Source organism: Globicephala melas, chromosome X (assembly GCF_963455315.2).
Source record: "Globicephala melas chromosome X, mGloMel1.2, whole genome shotgun sequence".
Taxonomy (NCBI): domain Eukaryota; kingdom Metazoa; phylum Chordata; class Mammalia; order Artiodactyla; family Delphinidae; genus Globicephala; species Globicephala melas.
Genome location: NC_083335.1, coordinates 26,477,725 through 26,496,644, shown reverse-complemented (window position 1 = coordinate 26,496,644; position 18,920 = coordinate 26,477,725). Strand labels below are relative to the sequence as shown.

The window sequence follows — 18,920 nt, the reverse complement described above, 5'->3', positions numbered from 1 at the left end:
AATGCAGCCACACGCTACCAAACTTTTAAAAGGGCAATCTTTAAAAATTTTTCTACTTGTTTGCTGCTACCATTTTAAAAGTAATCTCTTATTTGTAAATTACCAATTACCTTTCTGAAGAATTGCTGTTAAGTGTTCACCTAGAAGTTGTTTTTCCACAGTAGCAATTAATGACTTTCTACAAGGAAAAAAAAAGTTTAGAACTATTGACTTTGACTTTCCTGAAAATTTATAATCTCTCCTGGGGGGAAAAAAATCAAATAGCTCATTATATGTTAATTTCAATATTCCTATTCCTATGTATAAATTTATTGTGCTCAGAGTTACTCTACTTTATGACTAGAAGGAAAACATTGCATATTTCAGAATTTGTTACATCACGAAACAAATATTTTAAGGGCCTTGCTATGGCTGGCTTTTCCCAAATTTCTCTGCTTTCACTAGGAAAGTAAGGAATTTATCTGTGCTGCTTACAGGAACTCCTTGGTTGGTAATATTTAGGAAAGCACAGAAATACTTTCTCCTATGAACACCCACTGAATTTTAATCGGCCTGAAGATTTCAAAGATCACATCAGCTTGTAATACTATTTTTTAATTACATCCTAAACACATACAGACAACCAATTATCAAATCCTTGATTAAATCTAATTAAGTAGGGAAAATAACAACTCGAAGGTTGCATTATGAAAACAATTGTTAAAGACTCAAGATACCTGAAAACAGTTACTAACATGTTTGGGGATGCCCAAAGTGCCTTAAGTGATTCAACAACACAGGTTAAGGCTATTAGGCTGAGCATGTAATACTTACTGGGTGGTCTGATCTAAGTAAGTAATAAGTCTGTCTGCTTCTTCTTCTAGACGTTTGTTAACATGATGAAGATATTCAGGAACCTACAAAGATAGTTTTTTATATTATTGTTTTCCTCCCCATAAATCATTCAGAAAATGTCAACTCCAAAAGATCCTGGAAGCAGCCCTGTCAAATGTGACAGGGTTGAATCATGTAAAATTATAGGTAGAGTTTATGATCCAGAATTCTGGCCTTTAAGAAGAGAGAAAAGAAAGGAGCACCTAAGTGAGAGAAAAGCAGCATAATGTTGGGAAGATAAATGCAAAGGGAAGCTTATGTTCAATAAAGTAGGGTCTATTGTGAGACACAGTGGATTTATTAATCATGATTTTTAAATACCTCTCTTTCCTGCATTAATTTTTGGCCTTCGGCTGCATAAAGTCGGTTAGTTTCTTCCAAAAATCGTTGTTCAAAAGAATCCTGATAAATCTGGGAAGGGATAACAAAATAAAGGAGTTCAATTATCCAATAAATGTTTATTGAATGCCCTTAATGGGAACAGCACTATGAGTTTGGTTTCTATTTTTTGGCCATGCCTCGCGGCTTGTGGGATCTTAGTTCCCCAACCAGGGATCGAGCCTGGGCCCTCAGCAGTGAGAGCGTGGAGTCCTAACTACTGGACCGCCAGGGAATTTGCCTGAGCTTGCTTTTTAAACATCAAATTAGGGATAGCAATCAGCTCTGTAGTAAGTGAAGTAGTTGACTTACTTGCAAATCAGAGAGCATGCTTAAAAGGCTTCTCAGTAAACTTCTGTCAATTGCTTCACCATTCCTTTCCCTCTCAATCAAAAGAAGAATGCCATCAATTGTCTTATTCTGGACTTTTTGATCACTTATAATATGAGCCCTAAATAACTCCAGTCCCATATCCCTAAAATAAAAAATATATATAATTTAAATTAATTGACAACAATACCACTTCTGGAGAGGCTTAACTTCTCACCACATGTTAGTTAGGGTTCCAGGCTTTGAAGCAGCAATTGTAAAAGTATAAAATCCACACATTTAATTTTAAATAACATTATTAGATTAAAGCATACAGGAAACTCATTTTGTCTTTAATGAAAACTGAAGCTAAATTACCATCTTCCTCCATAACTAAGTTTTACTGTATTATTTTCTTTGGTGGATTTCTTCCTTGGTCAAATCAAGAGGCAAAATTAGTTCAAAGCTATAAAATGGTCTTCACTGTACTGGTAATGAAGGCTTAATTGCTCATTTGTCATCTGGCTTCAGTACTCAAAAATCAGTAAACTCTGATAATTGCTGTAGGTAGATGCTAGGCACATGATGGGGGGAAGAGCTCATTATACTCTTCTGTTTTTGTGTATACGTGGCATTTTCCACAATAATGTTAAAAGATAATGAGTGAAATCTTGATCAGCAACAAAATGATGCACACTCAGACAATCCAGAGCAAACTTTAATCCCCTTGGCTGACAAAGAAACTTCTTCATAAGTTATTATATGCCCAGGGAATGTTAGCTATCTCCAATATTAGCATAGGCAAAACATAATTAACAAGGTAAAACTGCTATAAACAGAAGTCTAGAAGCCAAATATGAGTTTTTAGGAGAATATTCACAGTATCACTCTCTTCTATCAGTGTAATTAAGATTTGACTATGATTTGTTACAAATCTTTTCATAATTTTTTTCTGGTATCCTTACCAAATGGAGGGTAGCATTGAATTTTGAAGAACGTAAGTCCTATCCAGAAACAAAAAAATGCTCCTGATCATGATCTGCCAATGAAAAAAAGAAATCAAACAACTTTTTATATTTTGTGAAGCTGAAATATTTTATAAAACAAGATTGCAGGGTTTGCTTGTATATATACCAGACTACTAGGATCAAACATGCAGGTAAACACATCTACCTGAGAATATGCCCACACCATTTTTATTAAACCATTAATAAACCTTAATTCTTGCTGTAGTTTCCAGAAAAAAAAAAAAGACACTTAAAATGGTCTATGACTTCTTTGCAATCTGAGAAGCAACTAAAAATAAAAACAGAATAAAGGGGCATACAATTTTTCCTCAGCAACAGTCCTCAGGGTGAAACTGCCTTAAATTGTATACGTGGGATTTTGGGTGGGTGGGATGGATTTTAAGATTTTTAATTTGCAGAATATAAGGTTTAAAATAATAGCAGATTAGGGAAAAAGGAAAAGGTTGTGATCTGAATAATCTAAAATGCAGAACCATCAGGCACCTTCACAAGTAACCAAATAGCGAGTGGGATAGCCATCAAGACTGACAGGCAAAATGTAACTTTTTTAATGAGATAAATACTTTTTGCTTAAGTGCTACAAAAATAAAAATGATCGTAAGGTGCAAGTCATTCTAAAATACTGGTTTACCTGTAACTTGCAGTTTTAAAATAGAAAACTCAACCAAAATTAGTTTCAGTCCCCCCATTGCAAAGCTTTTAAAACTAGCATTCCTGTATTTGAAGAAACTTATTTTAACTACAATATTTAGCTGAAATGTAATGCTTTTTCCATCTTACCATCTGTCTGCAATGGTTCTGCCAACATCTATCGATCTTCTTTAGAAAAAGAACACTATCCAATGAATCCGTGAGATATACGTTAAGGATATTTTAAAAGCGCTTAGTACAAGTAATATATGCAACGTAAGAGCACATCTGTCTTAAATACGGAATGCCCTAGGTACTAAATGAAACTAAACAGCACTTAATTATGAAACAAAATACTACTTCTTAAACTGTAAAAACATGTTAGATCCCACTAAAAAAAAAAATACCTCCAAAAACAAGTCTTAGTGGGACTTCCCTGGTGACATAATGGTTAAGAGTGAAGTAAGTCAGAAAGAGAAAGACAAATACCGTATGCTAACACTTACATATGGAATTTAAGGGAAAAAAATGTCATGAAGAACCTAGGGGTAAGACAGGAATAAAGACACAGACCTACTAGAGAATGGACTTGAGGATATGGGGAGGGGGAAGAGTAAGCTGTGACAAAGTGAAAGAGAGGCATGGACATATATACACTACCAAACGTAAGGTAGATAGCTAGTGGGAAGCAGCCGCCTAGCACAGGAAGATCAGCTCGGTGCTTTGTGACCACCTGGAGGGGTGGGATAGGGAGACGCAAGAGGGAAGAGATATGGGAACATATGTATATGTATAACTGATTCACTTTGTTACAAAGCATAAACTAACACACCATTGTAAAGCAATTATACTCCAATAAAGATGTAAAAAAAAAAAAAAAGAATCCACCTGCCAATGCAGGGGACACGGGTTCGAACCCTGCTCTGGAAGATCCCACATGCCATGGAGCAACTAAGCCCATGCACCACAACTACTGAGCCTGCGCTCTAGAGCCTGCGTGCCACAACTACTGAAGTATGCACGCCTAGAGTCCATGCTCCGCAACAAGAGAAGCCACCGCAATGAGAAGCCCGAGCACCACAATGAAGAGTAGCCCCCGCTCACCACAACTAGAGAAAGCCCGCACGCAGCAACGAAGACCCAAAGCAGCAAAAAAAAAAAAAAAAAAAAAAAACACCAAACCAAAACAAAAAACTGTCTTTGAAAAAAATGAAACAAACAAACTAACAACAAAAAAAAACAACAAGTCTTAGGGACTTCCCTGGAGGTCCAGTGGTTAAGACTCTGCACTTCCACTGCAGGGGGCACGGGTTCAATCCCTTGTCGGGGAACTAAGATCCTGAAAGCCACTAGGCCAAAACAACAAAAAACAAGTCTTAGACATAACTGAGCATTGTGTTTTCAGTTTATTATTTCCCAATTATCTTTCCTCAAAAAGAGTAAAGACATAAAGACATTTTATTTATTTACATTAATAGCACAATGTAGATTTGGACCCTAATTAGAGATAAAAAGTCAAATTTTGCATCTTCTTACTCCAGAGGCAAGATGAACAAAAAATAAATCTACAAAACACAGGCATTCCATTTCAAGCTGGGTTTAAAAGTGAGGGACAGAGAGGGAGGGATAGATGAAAATACAAGGTTTTTTGTTTTTAAAAGGATATTCTCTGAACTGATGAATTTGTGCTTTGATGTGATCTTCACAAATCTGTCTCAGCTGTTTGTACAAGTTTGCAGAAATCTTGTAAGAACAGAGATTTTCCACAGCCTGCAAAATTAAACACATACTTTCTTACGGAGTGAATGGGGAGGGGAGGGGGGATTTCTTGATTATTTACATCAAATTCCTATTATTTGTTATTTCTACCATGTCGGCTTATTAAAAAGGATTATTCGTCCATTTAAAACACAAGGTAAGGGCTTCCCTGGTGGCACAGTGGTTGAGAGTCCGCCTGCCGATGCAGGGGACACGGGTTCGTGCCCCGGTCCGGGAAGATCCCACATGCCGCGGAGCGGCTGGGCCCGTGAGCCACGGCCGCTGAGCCTGCACATCCAGAGCCTGTGCTCTGCAACGGGAGAGGCCACAACAGTGAGAGGCCCTCGTACCGCAAATAAATAAATAAATAAAATAAAACACAAGGTAAAATAGCAAAATATCAACATGGGTAGTGAACATTTTTCATAACCAGTGTACTATACCAACCCCCCCCCACACAAATTAATACATTTATTGTGGCAGTACAGGTTAAGGATGGAGGGAATCAAGCCAAATTCTCACCTTGTGAAGACCAATTTGTAACAACTGCTACATATAAATTCTGTCTTGTTCTTAAAAATGTTAATTGTTTTCATAAGCAGAATTCCATTTTGAGTTTGAAAATAATTTCACCAATTGTTTATTAGATGGGCTGGGTGGTCCAACCACTACTGAAATAAAATTTGTTTATACTTTCTTTGGTTTTCCTGAACAGAGCAATGCAGAATTTATTGCTAGCAGTATTATAATGAGTATGATATAATTATACACAGGGATTTTTCTCCAACATTGCAGCTTAAGAATATTTAAATAAATAGAGGTTTTAAAATTTGCACAATGGGATAAACATTAATTACTAAAGAAATACTGAATTTTTACTTCATTCTAATAGTTGAATTGGCCTTTTATACTCAGATCCAAAAGGACAAACTTGAGATTTCAGTGAGTTTCTTCTTATGTGCATCAAAAGACTTTCAAATTTAATACAACAGGCGTGGTAAAACTCTTTGGATGAACTCTGATATAATCTACAATTTCAACTATTAATGACTTAAGTATAACACCAGGATTTTTTTCTCACCACAACACAAGGCAAAAATTCCATTAAAATTGACTCTAAGGGACCATCCAAGTCCTCTTGGTTGGAGTGGAATTTTATAAATATGTAGCTGGAAGTCATATTCCCAGCATGCACGTCCAGCAAATAAACTAGCAAATGAAAAGAAAGCTTAAAGGAAACCACTTATACCAAAGGAGGAAAGGCACTACACCTTACCAGGAAACAGCAGACCACTTAGATATAGCAGCTAAGGAGGAATAAGAAGGCTAAGTCTCTGCTGGCCACCACTTTCCATGGGGCCTTGGGTCAGGCCACAAATGCCTAAGTGTGTGTTTACGTTTATTTCATGTGCCTGACTGGTTCACATTAGTCCTCTATGGACTCTCTTCCTTCCTCCTTTAGTAGTCTTCTCATTGTACCTTGGTGTTCCTTTTGAGTGACTAATTTTCTCAGCATTTCTCGTTTTCCTGCTTAGATTCTGTCTTTGTATTTCACCTTCTCCACATTTCCCACCTGCAGTACTTTTCCAAGTCCTCCTTCACCATTCCCTTCTGCTGTGTTACTCTTTCTTCCATATATTAGTTCTCATCGCATCTATTTATCTTCTTACACAAGATACCATATTCCCTTACTACTCAGCTAGGTTCCACTTCTTCCAATAAGCTTTCCTTAATTGCCTTGGCTACCAGTGACTCATTTGGCACTATCACCAATCATACCACACTGACTTGTCCCTGAGTCAATATTGTATCTCTTAATGTGTATATCCTGTCCCCCAACTCTCCTTAATGACAGAAAGAGACCATGTGCTCATGTACTATATGTTCTTTAATACTTTTTGGGCTTTGAACCAGGTGAATATAGTAAATATTCAAAAAACTAATGTAGGGCTTCCCTGGTGGTGCAGTGGTTGAGAGTCCGCCTGCCGATGCAGGGGACACGGGTTCGTGCCCCGGTCCGGGAAGATCCCACATGCCGCGGAGCAGCTGGGCCCGTGAGCCATGGCCGCTGAGCCTGCGCGTCCAGAGCCTGTGCTCCGCAACGGGAGAGGCCACAGCAGTGAGAGGCCCGCGTACCGCAAAAAAAACCCCAAAACCAAAAAACAAACAAAAAAACAAAAAAAAAACCCTAATGTACCTATAACTAGCAATGTGTCCCGCACACAGAAGGGGCTTACAGCGTAAGGAGAAAACTGGTCAGAAAACATATAATTACAAGATACTGTGTTGGGTGCTATGACGGGGATAAGATAGAGGTGAGGTCCCTAACCCAATCTTTAGGGCAGAGGCAAGTCAGGAAAGGCTTCTGGAGCACAAGTAAAGAGGTGGAGTCCCAAAGACCCAGTGGGAAATGGATAAAGAGCTTATGGGAATAGTGAGAAATAAGAGAATTAAGCTGGTCTTCATATGCATACAGCTTCAGCTGTGTTTAGCTGGAGAATGGTTTAAGATATGAGAAGCAACAACAGAAGGAAAGGGAAAGGCAGGAGGATCTAAGGTGAGTTTTGAAGGTCAAGATGGAAGAGAACATCCTGCTTCTCTAATTTAGCCTTGACTGCTTAACATATAGACCAGATCTAGTAATTTCTGTTCCTTAAGAACTTTTCCATCAAGCTCTTCAGGTACCATTTATGGAGAAATCCCATAAGTGGTATAAAAAAATACAAAGGACTGAATGGTATGGTGCATGGTCTACTATCATTTATGTAAATTAAAAAAAAGGAAGAAAATTAATTTAAAAAACCTCCACACAGGGCTTCCCTGGTGGCGCAGTGGTTGAGAGTCCGCCTGCCAATGCAGGGGACGCGGGTTCGTGCCCTGGTCCGGGGGGATCCCGTGTGCCACGAAGCGGTTGGGCCCGTGGGCCATGGCCACTGGGCCTGTGCATCCGGGGCCTGTGCTCTGCAACGGGAGAGGCCACAACGGTGAGAGGCCCGCGTACCGCAAAAAAAAAACCTCCACACAGTTGTTTTTACACACATGAACCATTTCTGGAATGATACACCCAGTTACGTTTGTCAAGAGGGTTATTAGCTGGGGGAGCAGGGTTGGAAGATGGAGTGGAAGTGAAACTTTACTACATGCTCTGTAATACTTTTGGGGCTTTGAACCAGATGAATATTCTAACTATTCAAAAAACTTAAGTACTTGCCTCCCCCAATAAAACCCTATCTTCCCCACCACCATACTTTTTAGCATGGCATTCAAGGCTCAATAGTACCATTATTTTACTCTCATGTCTGTCTATAATCTTCCATACACCCCGTGATCTAAATACTCTGCTTTGCTCACTTTCAAGCAAGGTTTGTTTGGAGCAATCATGTGTGCCTAAAACAGTGGCTTCCAAAAGTTTTTGACAAGCCACAGTAAGAAATACATTTTATGTCACAATCCATTATACATAAAATTTATGTAATTGAAACAAAGTCTTCATGAAACTGTACTTACCATTACTATGTGTGATGTACTCCGATATTTTCTATTTTACCTTTTTTTAAAAATGCTGGTCACAAACTACTAATTTCATGAGCCTACTAGAATATAAGCACCTTAGGGGCAAGGACTAAGTGATCTCTATATGCCCATGGCATTTGTCCAGCTTTGCACACAGTAAGCAGTCACACAGTCACTGATTCAACAAGAATGGGGTGTTTACTAAGTACTCTGTCCTGTTAGGTGCTGGGATAGAAACATGAATAAGTGTTAAATCACTATTGAGGAGCTTGAGGTAAACTTTATTTTATTCCAGACCTTTGAAAAGCACTTTTAGTTTAGACATGTATCATTTTACATTTCACTAAACACTCTGGAAATCCCTAGAAGTTTGATCTGGTATAATTATTACTAATATAACCTTGTTTCACAGGTAACTATTTGTATTAAACATTCTGGATAATTCTATAAGTCTCTTAAATAAAACTATCTTTTTACTTAAGCTCCCAATCACTACTGGTTAAATATGCTGCCTTAAATCCTTTTTGCAGGTAGTTGGATATAAGATAAAAACATTCTAATAAGGTTTTAACTTTTATTCCTCTAAATCCCAGCCCCTTTCCTCCAAAATTCATACATTGCATCAAACATATGTTTGTCTGAAGAAAAAAAAAACTCCTAAGAAAATATAAACGTGTAGCAAATGAAATGCAAAACTATAGTTCCTGAAATTTGCAGAATATAAGATTTAGAAACAGCAAAGGCACAGGAGCTTGCATTTGGTACGAGGAAAAGAGTGGAAATGAGGGTAAGAAGACTAGAATAAAAAAATGAAGAGGATTAAAATAAGGATAAAAATACAAAGAATGCAAAAATAAATGGTAAGGGAGGAAATCTGGAAAATTTTCTGATTTAGCAACAACAGACACTTAAGAAATTAAATTCCCACCAGGGTGCTGAACTTTGGTCACTGGCCTAACAGGTTGGGGCTTATTTTTCAAACCATAATGTTTAAAGAGAGAAAGAAAAGCATACCACAAAACTTTTCAACAACTGATACAACAATAAAACTCAAAATTATGTCTTTTTACATCTAGTAAAAATGCCTAAAATAAGATAATCAAAATATATCAAAAGCTAAGAATTTGCAGAAAGGAAGCCGAACAATGAAACCTAAATTATTTCTCTTTTTACATCTAGTAAAAATGCCTAATATAAGATAATCAAAATATATCAAAAACTAAGAATTTGCAGAAAGGAAGCTGAACAATGAAACCTAAATTATTTCTCTTTTTACATCTAGTAAAAAGAGCTTAAATAAGACAAATTATCAAGGACTAAGAATTTGTAGTTGGGATAAATAGCAGGGATAGTATTAACAATTCAGTAAAAACAGGAGTAATAGTAACGTGACAGACTAAGCTTAAACACATCAAACGTTAAACTTACAGAACATAATACCTAGTCATCAACATAGAATATAATAGCTTGTCACTTCTGCTAAGAATCTACTACCTGCTCTCCACTGACTGCTTAAGAAACCCGATTTTACAATGGAAAATAACCTATACTCAGATGGATGCACTATTTGCTTCCAGTCTTGCGGTCATGTACTTGATGAATGAATCATTAATTGAAAGGCTCCATTATTTAAAATTTATTTCACAAAAAGCTAACCAAACAAGAGTTCTCCTTATTAATGATGAAATCATTTTCATCGGAATTGAAGAATGGACTAAGCTTACCTTCAAAGATAATAGCTAAAAATTTATACTAAGAATAAATGTAACACTCATACAGAAACCAGCCAGCTCCAAAAAAGGTAGCTGATTTAAAAACACTACACAGCTATTCACACAAGGCTGAGAACATGAGGAAAATAATCCCATTACTTAAAATATCACTTAGTAAAAAAGTCACACACCAAAACCAAGATGCCAACTATTAAGATACTACATATAAAAACAAGACACATTCTTGAGCAGTGCAGAGGGACACTGTTCCTAGAGAGTTCTCTTTTTCTATTATTTTTTCACTTTGGCTAATGATGTTTTCTGATGCATATTTGGGATGTAATCTATTTATCAGCCAGCTGTTCTGGCCCAGTGTGGATTTAGAATTTAAAAACATGTGTGGCTTTAGAGATGTATAATAAAACATAATCTTAAAGATACCTTTTTTAAAGACTCAAATACTATTTATCATCATCATCACTGATGACACGGACATACAGCAGGCAGTGTAGTAAGTACGTTTTTGCAGTATTTTATTTACAACTGAACAACCCTGCCATATAGGTAGTCTCCCCATTTTGCAAATGAGGAAACCAAGGCTTAGAGAAGTAACTCACCCAAAGTTATCATGAGTGGCAGATCTCAAATCTAAGGCAGGCTGAACAACTCAAAAGTCAGTGCATTTAACCATACTCCTATCTGTAGTCAATCAAAAACAAACAAGCAAACAAACAAAAAAACCCAAACCAAAACAACATGAACCACTGCCTCACTCTTAACAGGATTTCAATGTTGTGGAGCAAAGATAATTTTTTTTTTTTTTTTTGCGGTACCGGTACCGGGCCCCTCACCGCCCTCACGGCCGTGGCCCCTCCCGCCTCAGAGCACAGGCTCTGGACGCGCAGGCCCAGTGGCCATGGCCCATGGGCCCAGCTGCTCCGCGGCAACGCGGGATCCTCCAGGACTGGGGCACGAACCCGCGCCCCCGGCAGTGGCAGGCGGACTCCCAACCACTGCACCACCAGGGAAGCCCGGAAAGATAATTTTTAAACTCAGGTACAAGTCACACTTAAATCACTTTTAAAAGACAACGTTTACTTATTGCAAATATACTCAGAACAGCACGTTCTTTTCTAGAAATTAAAAACTTACGAGGTAGTATATACAATCCACACTAGGGAAGACTTCCATGCTTAAGCCTCAAAGCAAAATGGTTTTTCATTCATAGAAAAAAGTTCTGCATAGACATATGCCAAGTAAGTGTTTACTTCAGGGACGGGGGTGGGGGGTGTGTGCTGAGGAGTTTGGAGAACTTTTGTTTGGTACACTACATACTTCTATATTGTTTCAATTTTAGAAGAGTACTTTTAAATTACATTTCAACCTGTTAAAAATCCAACAAGCACCTGAAATCCAGATGGTATGAAATAATTTTACTCCCTTTATCCTTTTATCCTCTTTTTTGAACTGGAACACCTCAAAATACTCTTTCTGAGAACAATCCCAAGGAGCATTTATAAAATTAAGGTCAAAAACAGCAAAAGAGCTAGAAACAAATGCTTTTGAATTTATTATTACAGAAGTAGGAAAGTATTATGAAAAATGCAAAGAGTGAAAAGTTGTAACGCTGACTTTAGGCTAAAGAAATGCAACTGAACAACAGTAGGTAAAGAATTCTGAAGTACAAGAAAGGAAAAACACAAAAAATGTGAGCTATGAGCTCTTGAAACACAAAGGGATTTAACAGAATCAACTTACCAGGAAAAATATTTTTTTAACCCAAAAGCTCTAGAAAAATATTCAAGGTAAAGTAAATAGGGTTCATTAGCAACTACAATCAATATGTTATAAATATGGGGACTTCCCTGTTGGTGCAGCAGTTAAGACTCTGAGCTCCCAATGCAGGGGGCCCAGGTTTGATCCCTGGTCAGGGAACTAGATCCCACACGCATGCTGAAACTAAGAGTTAGCATGCCACAACTAAAGAGCCCGTGAGCCGCAACTAGGGAGCTTGCCTGCCGCAACTAAGACCTGGAGCAACCAAATAAGTAAATAAATAAATAAATTTTTAAAAAATGTCAGAAATATGAAATATGTAAAGTAACACATTACTTAAATTAAAGATGCTGTATGCCAGCAAATCCAAAGAAACACCATATACAAGCACGAATGAAAAAAAATTACCTTCTTTTTTAAAATTTATTTATTTATTTTTGGCTGCGTTGGGTCTTCATTGCTGCGTGCGGGCTTCTTCCTAGTTGCAGCAAGTGGGGACTACTCTTCGCTGCAGTGCGTGGGCCTCTCATTGCTGTGGCCTCTTCCGTTGCGTAGCATGGGATCCAGGCACGTGGGCTTCAGTAGTTGTGGCACGGGGTCTCAGTAGTTGTGGTGCATGGGCTTAGCCGCTCTGCGGCATGTGGGATCTTCCTGGACCAGGGCTCAAACCCGTGTCCCCCGGGTTTCCCTGGTGGGGCAGTGGTTGAGAATCTGCCTGCCAATGCAGGGGACATGGGTTCGAGCCCTGGTTTGGGAAGATCCCACATGCCGCGGAGCAACTAGGCCCGTGCGCCACAACTACTGAGCCTGCGCTCCACAACAAGAGAGGCCACGATAGTGAGAGGCCCGCGCACCACGATGAAGAGTGGCCCCCGCTTGCCACAACTAGAGAAAGCCCTTGCACAGAAACAAAGACCCAACACAGCCAAAAATAAGTAAATAAATAAATTAATTTTTTTAAAAAGTAAGAAGACCCAACTGTCTTTAAAAAAAAACCCGTGTCCCCTGCACTGGCAGGCGGATTCTTAACCACTGCGCCACCAGGGAAGCCCCCCAAAATTACCTTCTTTGATGACAAAGTTTCTTTTCCTAAAGTAAGACTATTTGCTTCAAACACTGCACTACAGAGGTATGTGAAGTGCTGTGGTGTATTAGTGAAAGTGCACTGGACTAAAAACCTGGGCATCTTGGTTTAAGTCCCCTGCTCTGCCAATACACGACTCTAGACTTTGGAGTCCCTGAGACTCCATTTCCTCAATAGAATAGGGATGATAACTACTACCTTATCTACTTCACAAAGGGTTTCTATAATGCTTAAATGAGATAATCCTACTTTGTAGGCTGTCACATACACTATACAAAGAAAAGATACTGGACCACATAATCGCTTAAGGCCTTTCCAACTGTAATTCTACTTTTATTACTGTACATCTCAGGAGCCACATGTGCAATATACCAACAGAGCCAAATGAGGTGGGCTTATCCTTAATACCTTAGTACTACTCCTGACTACTCCCTGACACTTACATAGCATTATAATGCTTATAATATTACACAGCATCACTACTATGTATTCGGCACCATTCTGTTTGGCATGCATTGACGCATTAAATTTAAACAGCAACAGAAACTAGTGATCTCAATTGACCTATTACAAGTGAAAAAGTCATACTGTGCCTTATGAAAAAGTTTAACTAGTGATAACATCAACTTATATTTCTATCGTAGTGCTTCAAGGTGTTTTTCACAAACATCTTATTTGAGTCTTATAAGCAACGCTGTGAGGTAGATAGAGCAGGAGTTCTTCCCCCATTTACAAAGGAGGAAACAGAAGCTGAGAGAGGTTTAGTACCTTGCCCAAGACCACAAGGGTAATAGAGCCAAAACTAGATCCCTTTGTCTTTTGACTCCTAATCCACTGTTTGTCCATCACCAAACTATCTCTACAACTAAAATGAATAGATGAAAACTACGAATTCTGATAAACTGAACGAACATAATTTCTTACAAAGTACTCATCAATACAAAAACTCAAGCCATTGGATTTTTTTTTAATATGAAACTACTGACTCTATAATGGAAAGTAACTTCTTGAATTGGTTGTGGCAAAAATACAGTAGGTCAAAGTATCTTGGTAGCAAGAAGTCTAAATCAGGAATTGCCCTTAATTGTATATTTACGTTCAATACTTCAAATACAGATCCATTTGTTAAGCAAAAGAAACAAACCTGAACCTCAGACCAAGTTGCTGAACTACAACCTGCTGATCATTTTTGGGCTAAGGTATGTCTTGTAGACCAGGAGAAAAGACAACATAAAGAACAAGAGAAAGAAATGGCAAAAGTATGCTAACAGCAAAGACGTAGAATAAAGTATATGGAGAATATCTGCATTTCTTGAGGGCTTTCCTATATAGGTAACACCACTTAGCAAGAAGTATCACAACAGAATGACATGTCACCAGAAATCATCTTTGGGATCCAGGCTATAGGATTCTATTATAGGTCAAACTTATTACAGCTAGGTACTCCTAACTGTAAATCCTAATTAGAAGGGTCCAAGATAAGCCCAATTTATACCAATAAGACTGTACCCATAGTTTATGTCAGAACATATGGTCTGATTATAAAACAGAGTGCATATATTAATCAAGAAATTGTAATTAGAAGGGAACCAAAAATCTACATAAGCGCCCATTTCAGAAAGTAAAATCCATATACATTTCACCTCAATTTACGCTAACCAAATCTGGTAATCCAAGTTAATACATACCTGATAGAGTTCTTCTAAATTGTACTTAATCGAAGTACTATTCTGGATAGCTTCCACTGCTTCTTTCAGTTTCTGCCATGTTTCATCTGTGTAGTTTTCTGGTAATTTAGGCTTATCTAGATGATATGTAAAAGGTTGATAATCAGAATAATATGTAGGATATAGTAATGAAAAGATCCACAAAATACTAGTATTACTGCTCTTTAAGGGTAAATTGTTATAAGTATTATATCTAACTATTAAAGTAACCATTATATTTAGGCTTAGTATAAAGAATAAAATTTGAAATGCCAGAATACTGTGTAAGTCATTTTGACTCACCTATTAAAACTGAAGGTGAGGGTTTTTTCCTGCTATTGACTGAATTGCTTCAAAAAATAAAAATTCAAGAATGACAAATAAAAAATTAACAATCCTGATCCTATTCCATCATGTGTAAACCAAAGTCAACATGAATTTTGTACCTGAAACGTAAAATACTGAGTGCCTACTACGTACAAGGTACTTTATAAACATCTTAATTTTCCTAATAATGTCCTAAGGAAAGTATTATTATCCTTATTTGGCAACTGAAGCTGGAAGACTCATTTAGTAAGGCTTGCCCAAGGTCACCATAGCTAGTCAATGGTAAAACTGGGATTCTAACTCAGGTCTGTTTGACCCCCTTATTTATGTAGTATCTACAGGAATGGAGAGAAACATCTTAATTCATGTTTTAATTTAAACTGCATTTATGAGCAGAGTAAAATATTAAAAAATTAAAACATCCAAACAACTCCAGAACCTATGTAGCACTTTCAGAATGGAAAGGTACATCTTAATCCAGGCTTTAAACTTCACTGACCAGCAATGAGGTTTTTTTAAATTAAAACATCCAGATACCTTAATAATGTGTTTTTATTTTGGGAGGGGGAGAAAAAAACCCAAACAAAATCTCTGAAACCGGTATACAATGCAATTAGGGTCATAGCTCATCTCTTTAAAAATCCTTGGCTATTAAATTGATATATTTTAAATAAAACAGTGAACAAATTAGTCAATTACAATTCATATTTACTTCAGAAAAGTCTACTATTAAATCAGAAAGATTACAACACTTGAGAGCCTGGAGGTGGGAGAGGAGTGATAGAAAAAAGAAAAGGTTAAAAATAAACAACACTATACTCTGCTTAAAACAAAATAGAGCATATTACTGATTTCCACACTAATGTTGAAAATACAAGCATGGAGAATCTTAATTTTCTCAATACTAATATTTAGCCACAAGGCACTGTTCTGGTAAATATTACTTTAGTTCATTCATTTTACTTGCCCATTTAATAAACATTTTAGCATCCACTACTTGCCAGTTAAGAGTGTCGAAAAAGAGAAACAGAAACACACTCAAGAGATTAAAAAGTAATTCAGCTCAATTACATTTAAAAAAATTGTTGATTTTACATTTGCATCAATGCATTCACAGTACTCTCAAGCACATATCTCAAAAACTTGAAATGAACAAATTTTCCTAAAAGCTGCAGGTCAGTACTTTAGGACCCATTTCAGTGATTAAAAACAAAAAAGATGTAGTAATTGTTCCTATCTTTAGACTAGTGGTACACAGAGTTACTACTGTGTATACACAGTATTTTCACTTCCAAATCCTACCTTTGGAAAGAAATGAAGAGATCATAAATACTTTTCTCCAACTATTGCTTCCACAATGAGTTTCAAGAGTGTAGTATTCAACATTATAAATCTAACTATAAGTCTTCTTTGAACATGAAAAAAATCACTAGTCCTACCTGCATTTCTAGGGACTAGATAACGTGGCCTACTGAAGGATAAAAATAAAAATCCCAGCAGTGCCAAGGTTCACTATGCACCTGAAATAAATAAACCTTTTTAGAATACAAATTTCTCACCTGTAAAATCCGGATCAATCATATCGATTGTCAGTGTTATAAGGCATAACAGATTAGATACAATAGGCTGAGACAGACCTCAAAATACTGCACAGAAACACCTGGTGTCTGCTTCAGCACAAGGATACTAACCACCCCCGGAAAATGAACCCTCCACCCAAAAAGGACCTCCCTCCACCTCATTGATTATGCATAAAACATTAGGCCACCTCTATACTGTTTAATATATTAACAGAAATAGAGCACGTGACCACTCAAGTGTCAAATCCTTAGGTGATTATGGATTTTGGCCTTGGTTACCTTTAAAATTCTTGATCACTAACTTCTTAGCAGAGCCAGGCTTGCTGTTAGCAAAGCTAGAGACGGTGGTAGAAGATTTGGCTAGGCCGTTTGCGTGATGCACCGAAGCCACAGAAGAGATTAATATACTCTTATTTTTAAGTTGCTGCTGCTGAGATGTTGCAGCAGTTGGTGAAGATGAGGAGGAGGAGGAGGAGGATTCCTCAGCCATCTTCGCATCAAACCCTACAAACTCCAGGGTGTCTTCAAAACGCAGCTTCTTCTGTATCGGTACGTGGCTGGGAGCAGCCACTGAAACCCCCAGGCAGGAGAAGGACGAGGTTGAAGGGGATGCCGAATCCCTGGGTTGTAAAGGAGTGGAAGAGGAGGGAGAGGTGGAATCAAAGTCTTCTCTCTCGTTACTACTGTTACTGCCGCTGCTGCTGCTGCTGCTGTTTAACTTTCTCTTCTTGGCAGAGGTGGGCGGAGTGGTGCTGGTATTACCATCAGTGGCAGATCTGACCTCCTGAGCAGCAGCAGCAGCAGCTGAGGGATTGGGGGAAGAAAAACCTGTTGGAAACATGAAAATAGCGGGGTCAACAGGCAGACGAGCATCAAAAACCTACGTTTATATGCCTGAGTGCGTGTAGGAGAGAAGGTGGCAATGCTAGAGGGGGAAGGGAAGAAAGAGAGGAGAAACACAGAGGACGAGAAGGAAAGTGAAGGGGGGGCTCCACCGGGGGAATGGGAGGGTTTGGGAAGGAGGATAGGCTGACACCAGGAGTGAGCAGAACAAGGGGGGAGAGCGAATGAGGAGGCAGACAGGTAAACGGCCGTGCCGTCCCCCTCCCCTGCTTTTCGGTCTCTCTCCCCCCTTTCTGCAGGAGCGACTCAGTAAGTCTGTGAGGCTGCAGCTCCTCCTCCTTTTCTCCCTCTCTCTGGGAGGGGAGATGCCGTGGTTGGGGGGAGGGGGGAGGGGGAGAGAACCGGAGCTTGTTATTGTCAATAGCACAAGAAGCTAAAGATGGCGCCACTTCCGGTCACGCGGCGGCGAGGGAGGGGCGGTGTTAGTCCGCGAGAGTGGGGGGTGGAGAGCAGCACTGCAGGCGGCCGGGGGGCGGGGGAGCTGGCTTGTGGGGAGGCGGCGGGAAAGGGGCCGCTGAGGCGCCCGAGACGCTCGCGCTTGCTCTCCCTCCGCCTCCCTCTCTCGCTCCCCTTCCCAGGCAGCACTCTCCTCCCCCGGCCCACCGGTTACTTCCACCCCCTCCTAAACAGTCCCGCGGGAAGCTTCGCGCCGCAACGCCCTTACCGGAAGTGACTGAGCAGACACTTTTCATAGCGCCCAGATCCCGAAGCCCCCAGGTTCCCAGGACTTGAGTGGGGGTGGGGTGGGGGAGGGAGAAGGGGGGGCAGAGAAGTGGAAAGGGAGGAGGGGGCGGGCCTTCGAGACACCTTCGGAGCTCCTGATTGGAGCTTCCTGAACGCGAGGCGGGCAGGGAGGGGTGGTGGCGGGAGAAGGAGCGGGAAGGAGCCTGAAGGGGAGGGAAGGTGGTGACGGTGAGGGGCGGGGTGAGCTAGCTGGGAAAAAAGAGGGAGGGAGTAAAAGTAAGGGAACGGAGAATGGAAACTTTGAAAGCGATAAAGGAATAAGGAGGGGTTGCAAGGCGAGAGGAGTAACCCGAAATGGAGGAAAATAGAATCATGCCATTATGCCTAATGCTAGGGAGGAATGTCATGATGTTAAGATAGGAAAGGAAAAGAAAAAGAACTTATATAGAAAGAAAAATGAGTTTTTCATTCGGTTGAGCTATAAATTGTTTCTCTTTTATGTCAAGGACACAGATGACCCAATACTGAGTGTTTTGATACCTTTCTCAGTAATGTAGTTGCAAATCCTTTTACCTTCCTACCAGGAGCATTTTCTAAGATGGCTGGCTAGAGTTAAGGGTGCATTCTTTTTTTTTAAATTAATTTATTTTTTGGCTGCG

The 18,920-nt window shown here is 39.2% G+C and overlaps 1 protein-coding gene across 3 annotated transcripts in view; it reads right to left on the bottom strand.

The window, feature by feature from the left end:
- The window catches only part of CUL4B (cullin 4B), a 32,963-nt gene extending 14,618 nt beyond the window's left edge, over positions 1-18,345 (bottom strand). For 2 of the 3 annotated variants that reach the window (XM_030844928.2, XM_030844929.3), the window contains exons 1-10: positions 18,242-18,345; positions 16,954-17,502; positions 14,750-14,865; positions 4,885-4,988; positions 3,369-3,438; positions 2,526-2,599; positions 1,564-1,726; positions 1,195-1,284; positions 814-896; positions 111-178 (exon numbers count right to left, since the gene is read on the bottom strand). In XM_030844928.2, coding sequence (XP_030700788.1) covers positions 111-178; positions 814-896; positions 1,195-1,284; positions 1,564-1,726; positions 2,526-2,599; positions 3,369-3,438; positions 4,885-4,988; positions 14,750-14,865; positions 16,954-17,502; positions 18,242-18,269 — 1,345 coding nt within the window. In that variant the 5' untranslated portion in view covers positions 18,270-18,345. Of the gene's footprint in view, positions 1-110; positions 179-813; positions 897-1,194; positions 1,285-1,563; positions 1,727-2,525; positions 2,600-3,368; positions 3,439-4,884; positions 4,989-14,749; positions 14,866-16,653; positions 16,761-16,953; positions 17,503-18,241 lie in introns of those variants that run through there. The other variant, XM_060292487.1, reaches the window with a different exon arrangement.
- Between the last annotated feature and the right edge of the window lie 575 nt (positions 18,346-18,920).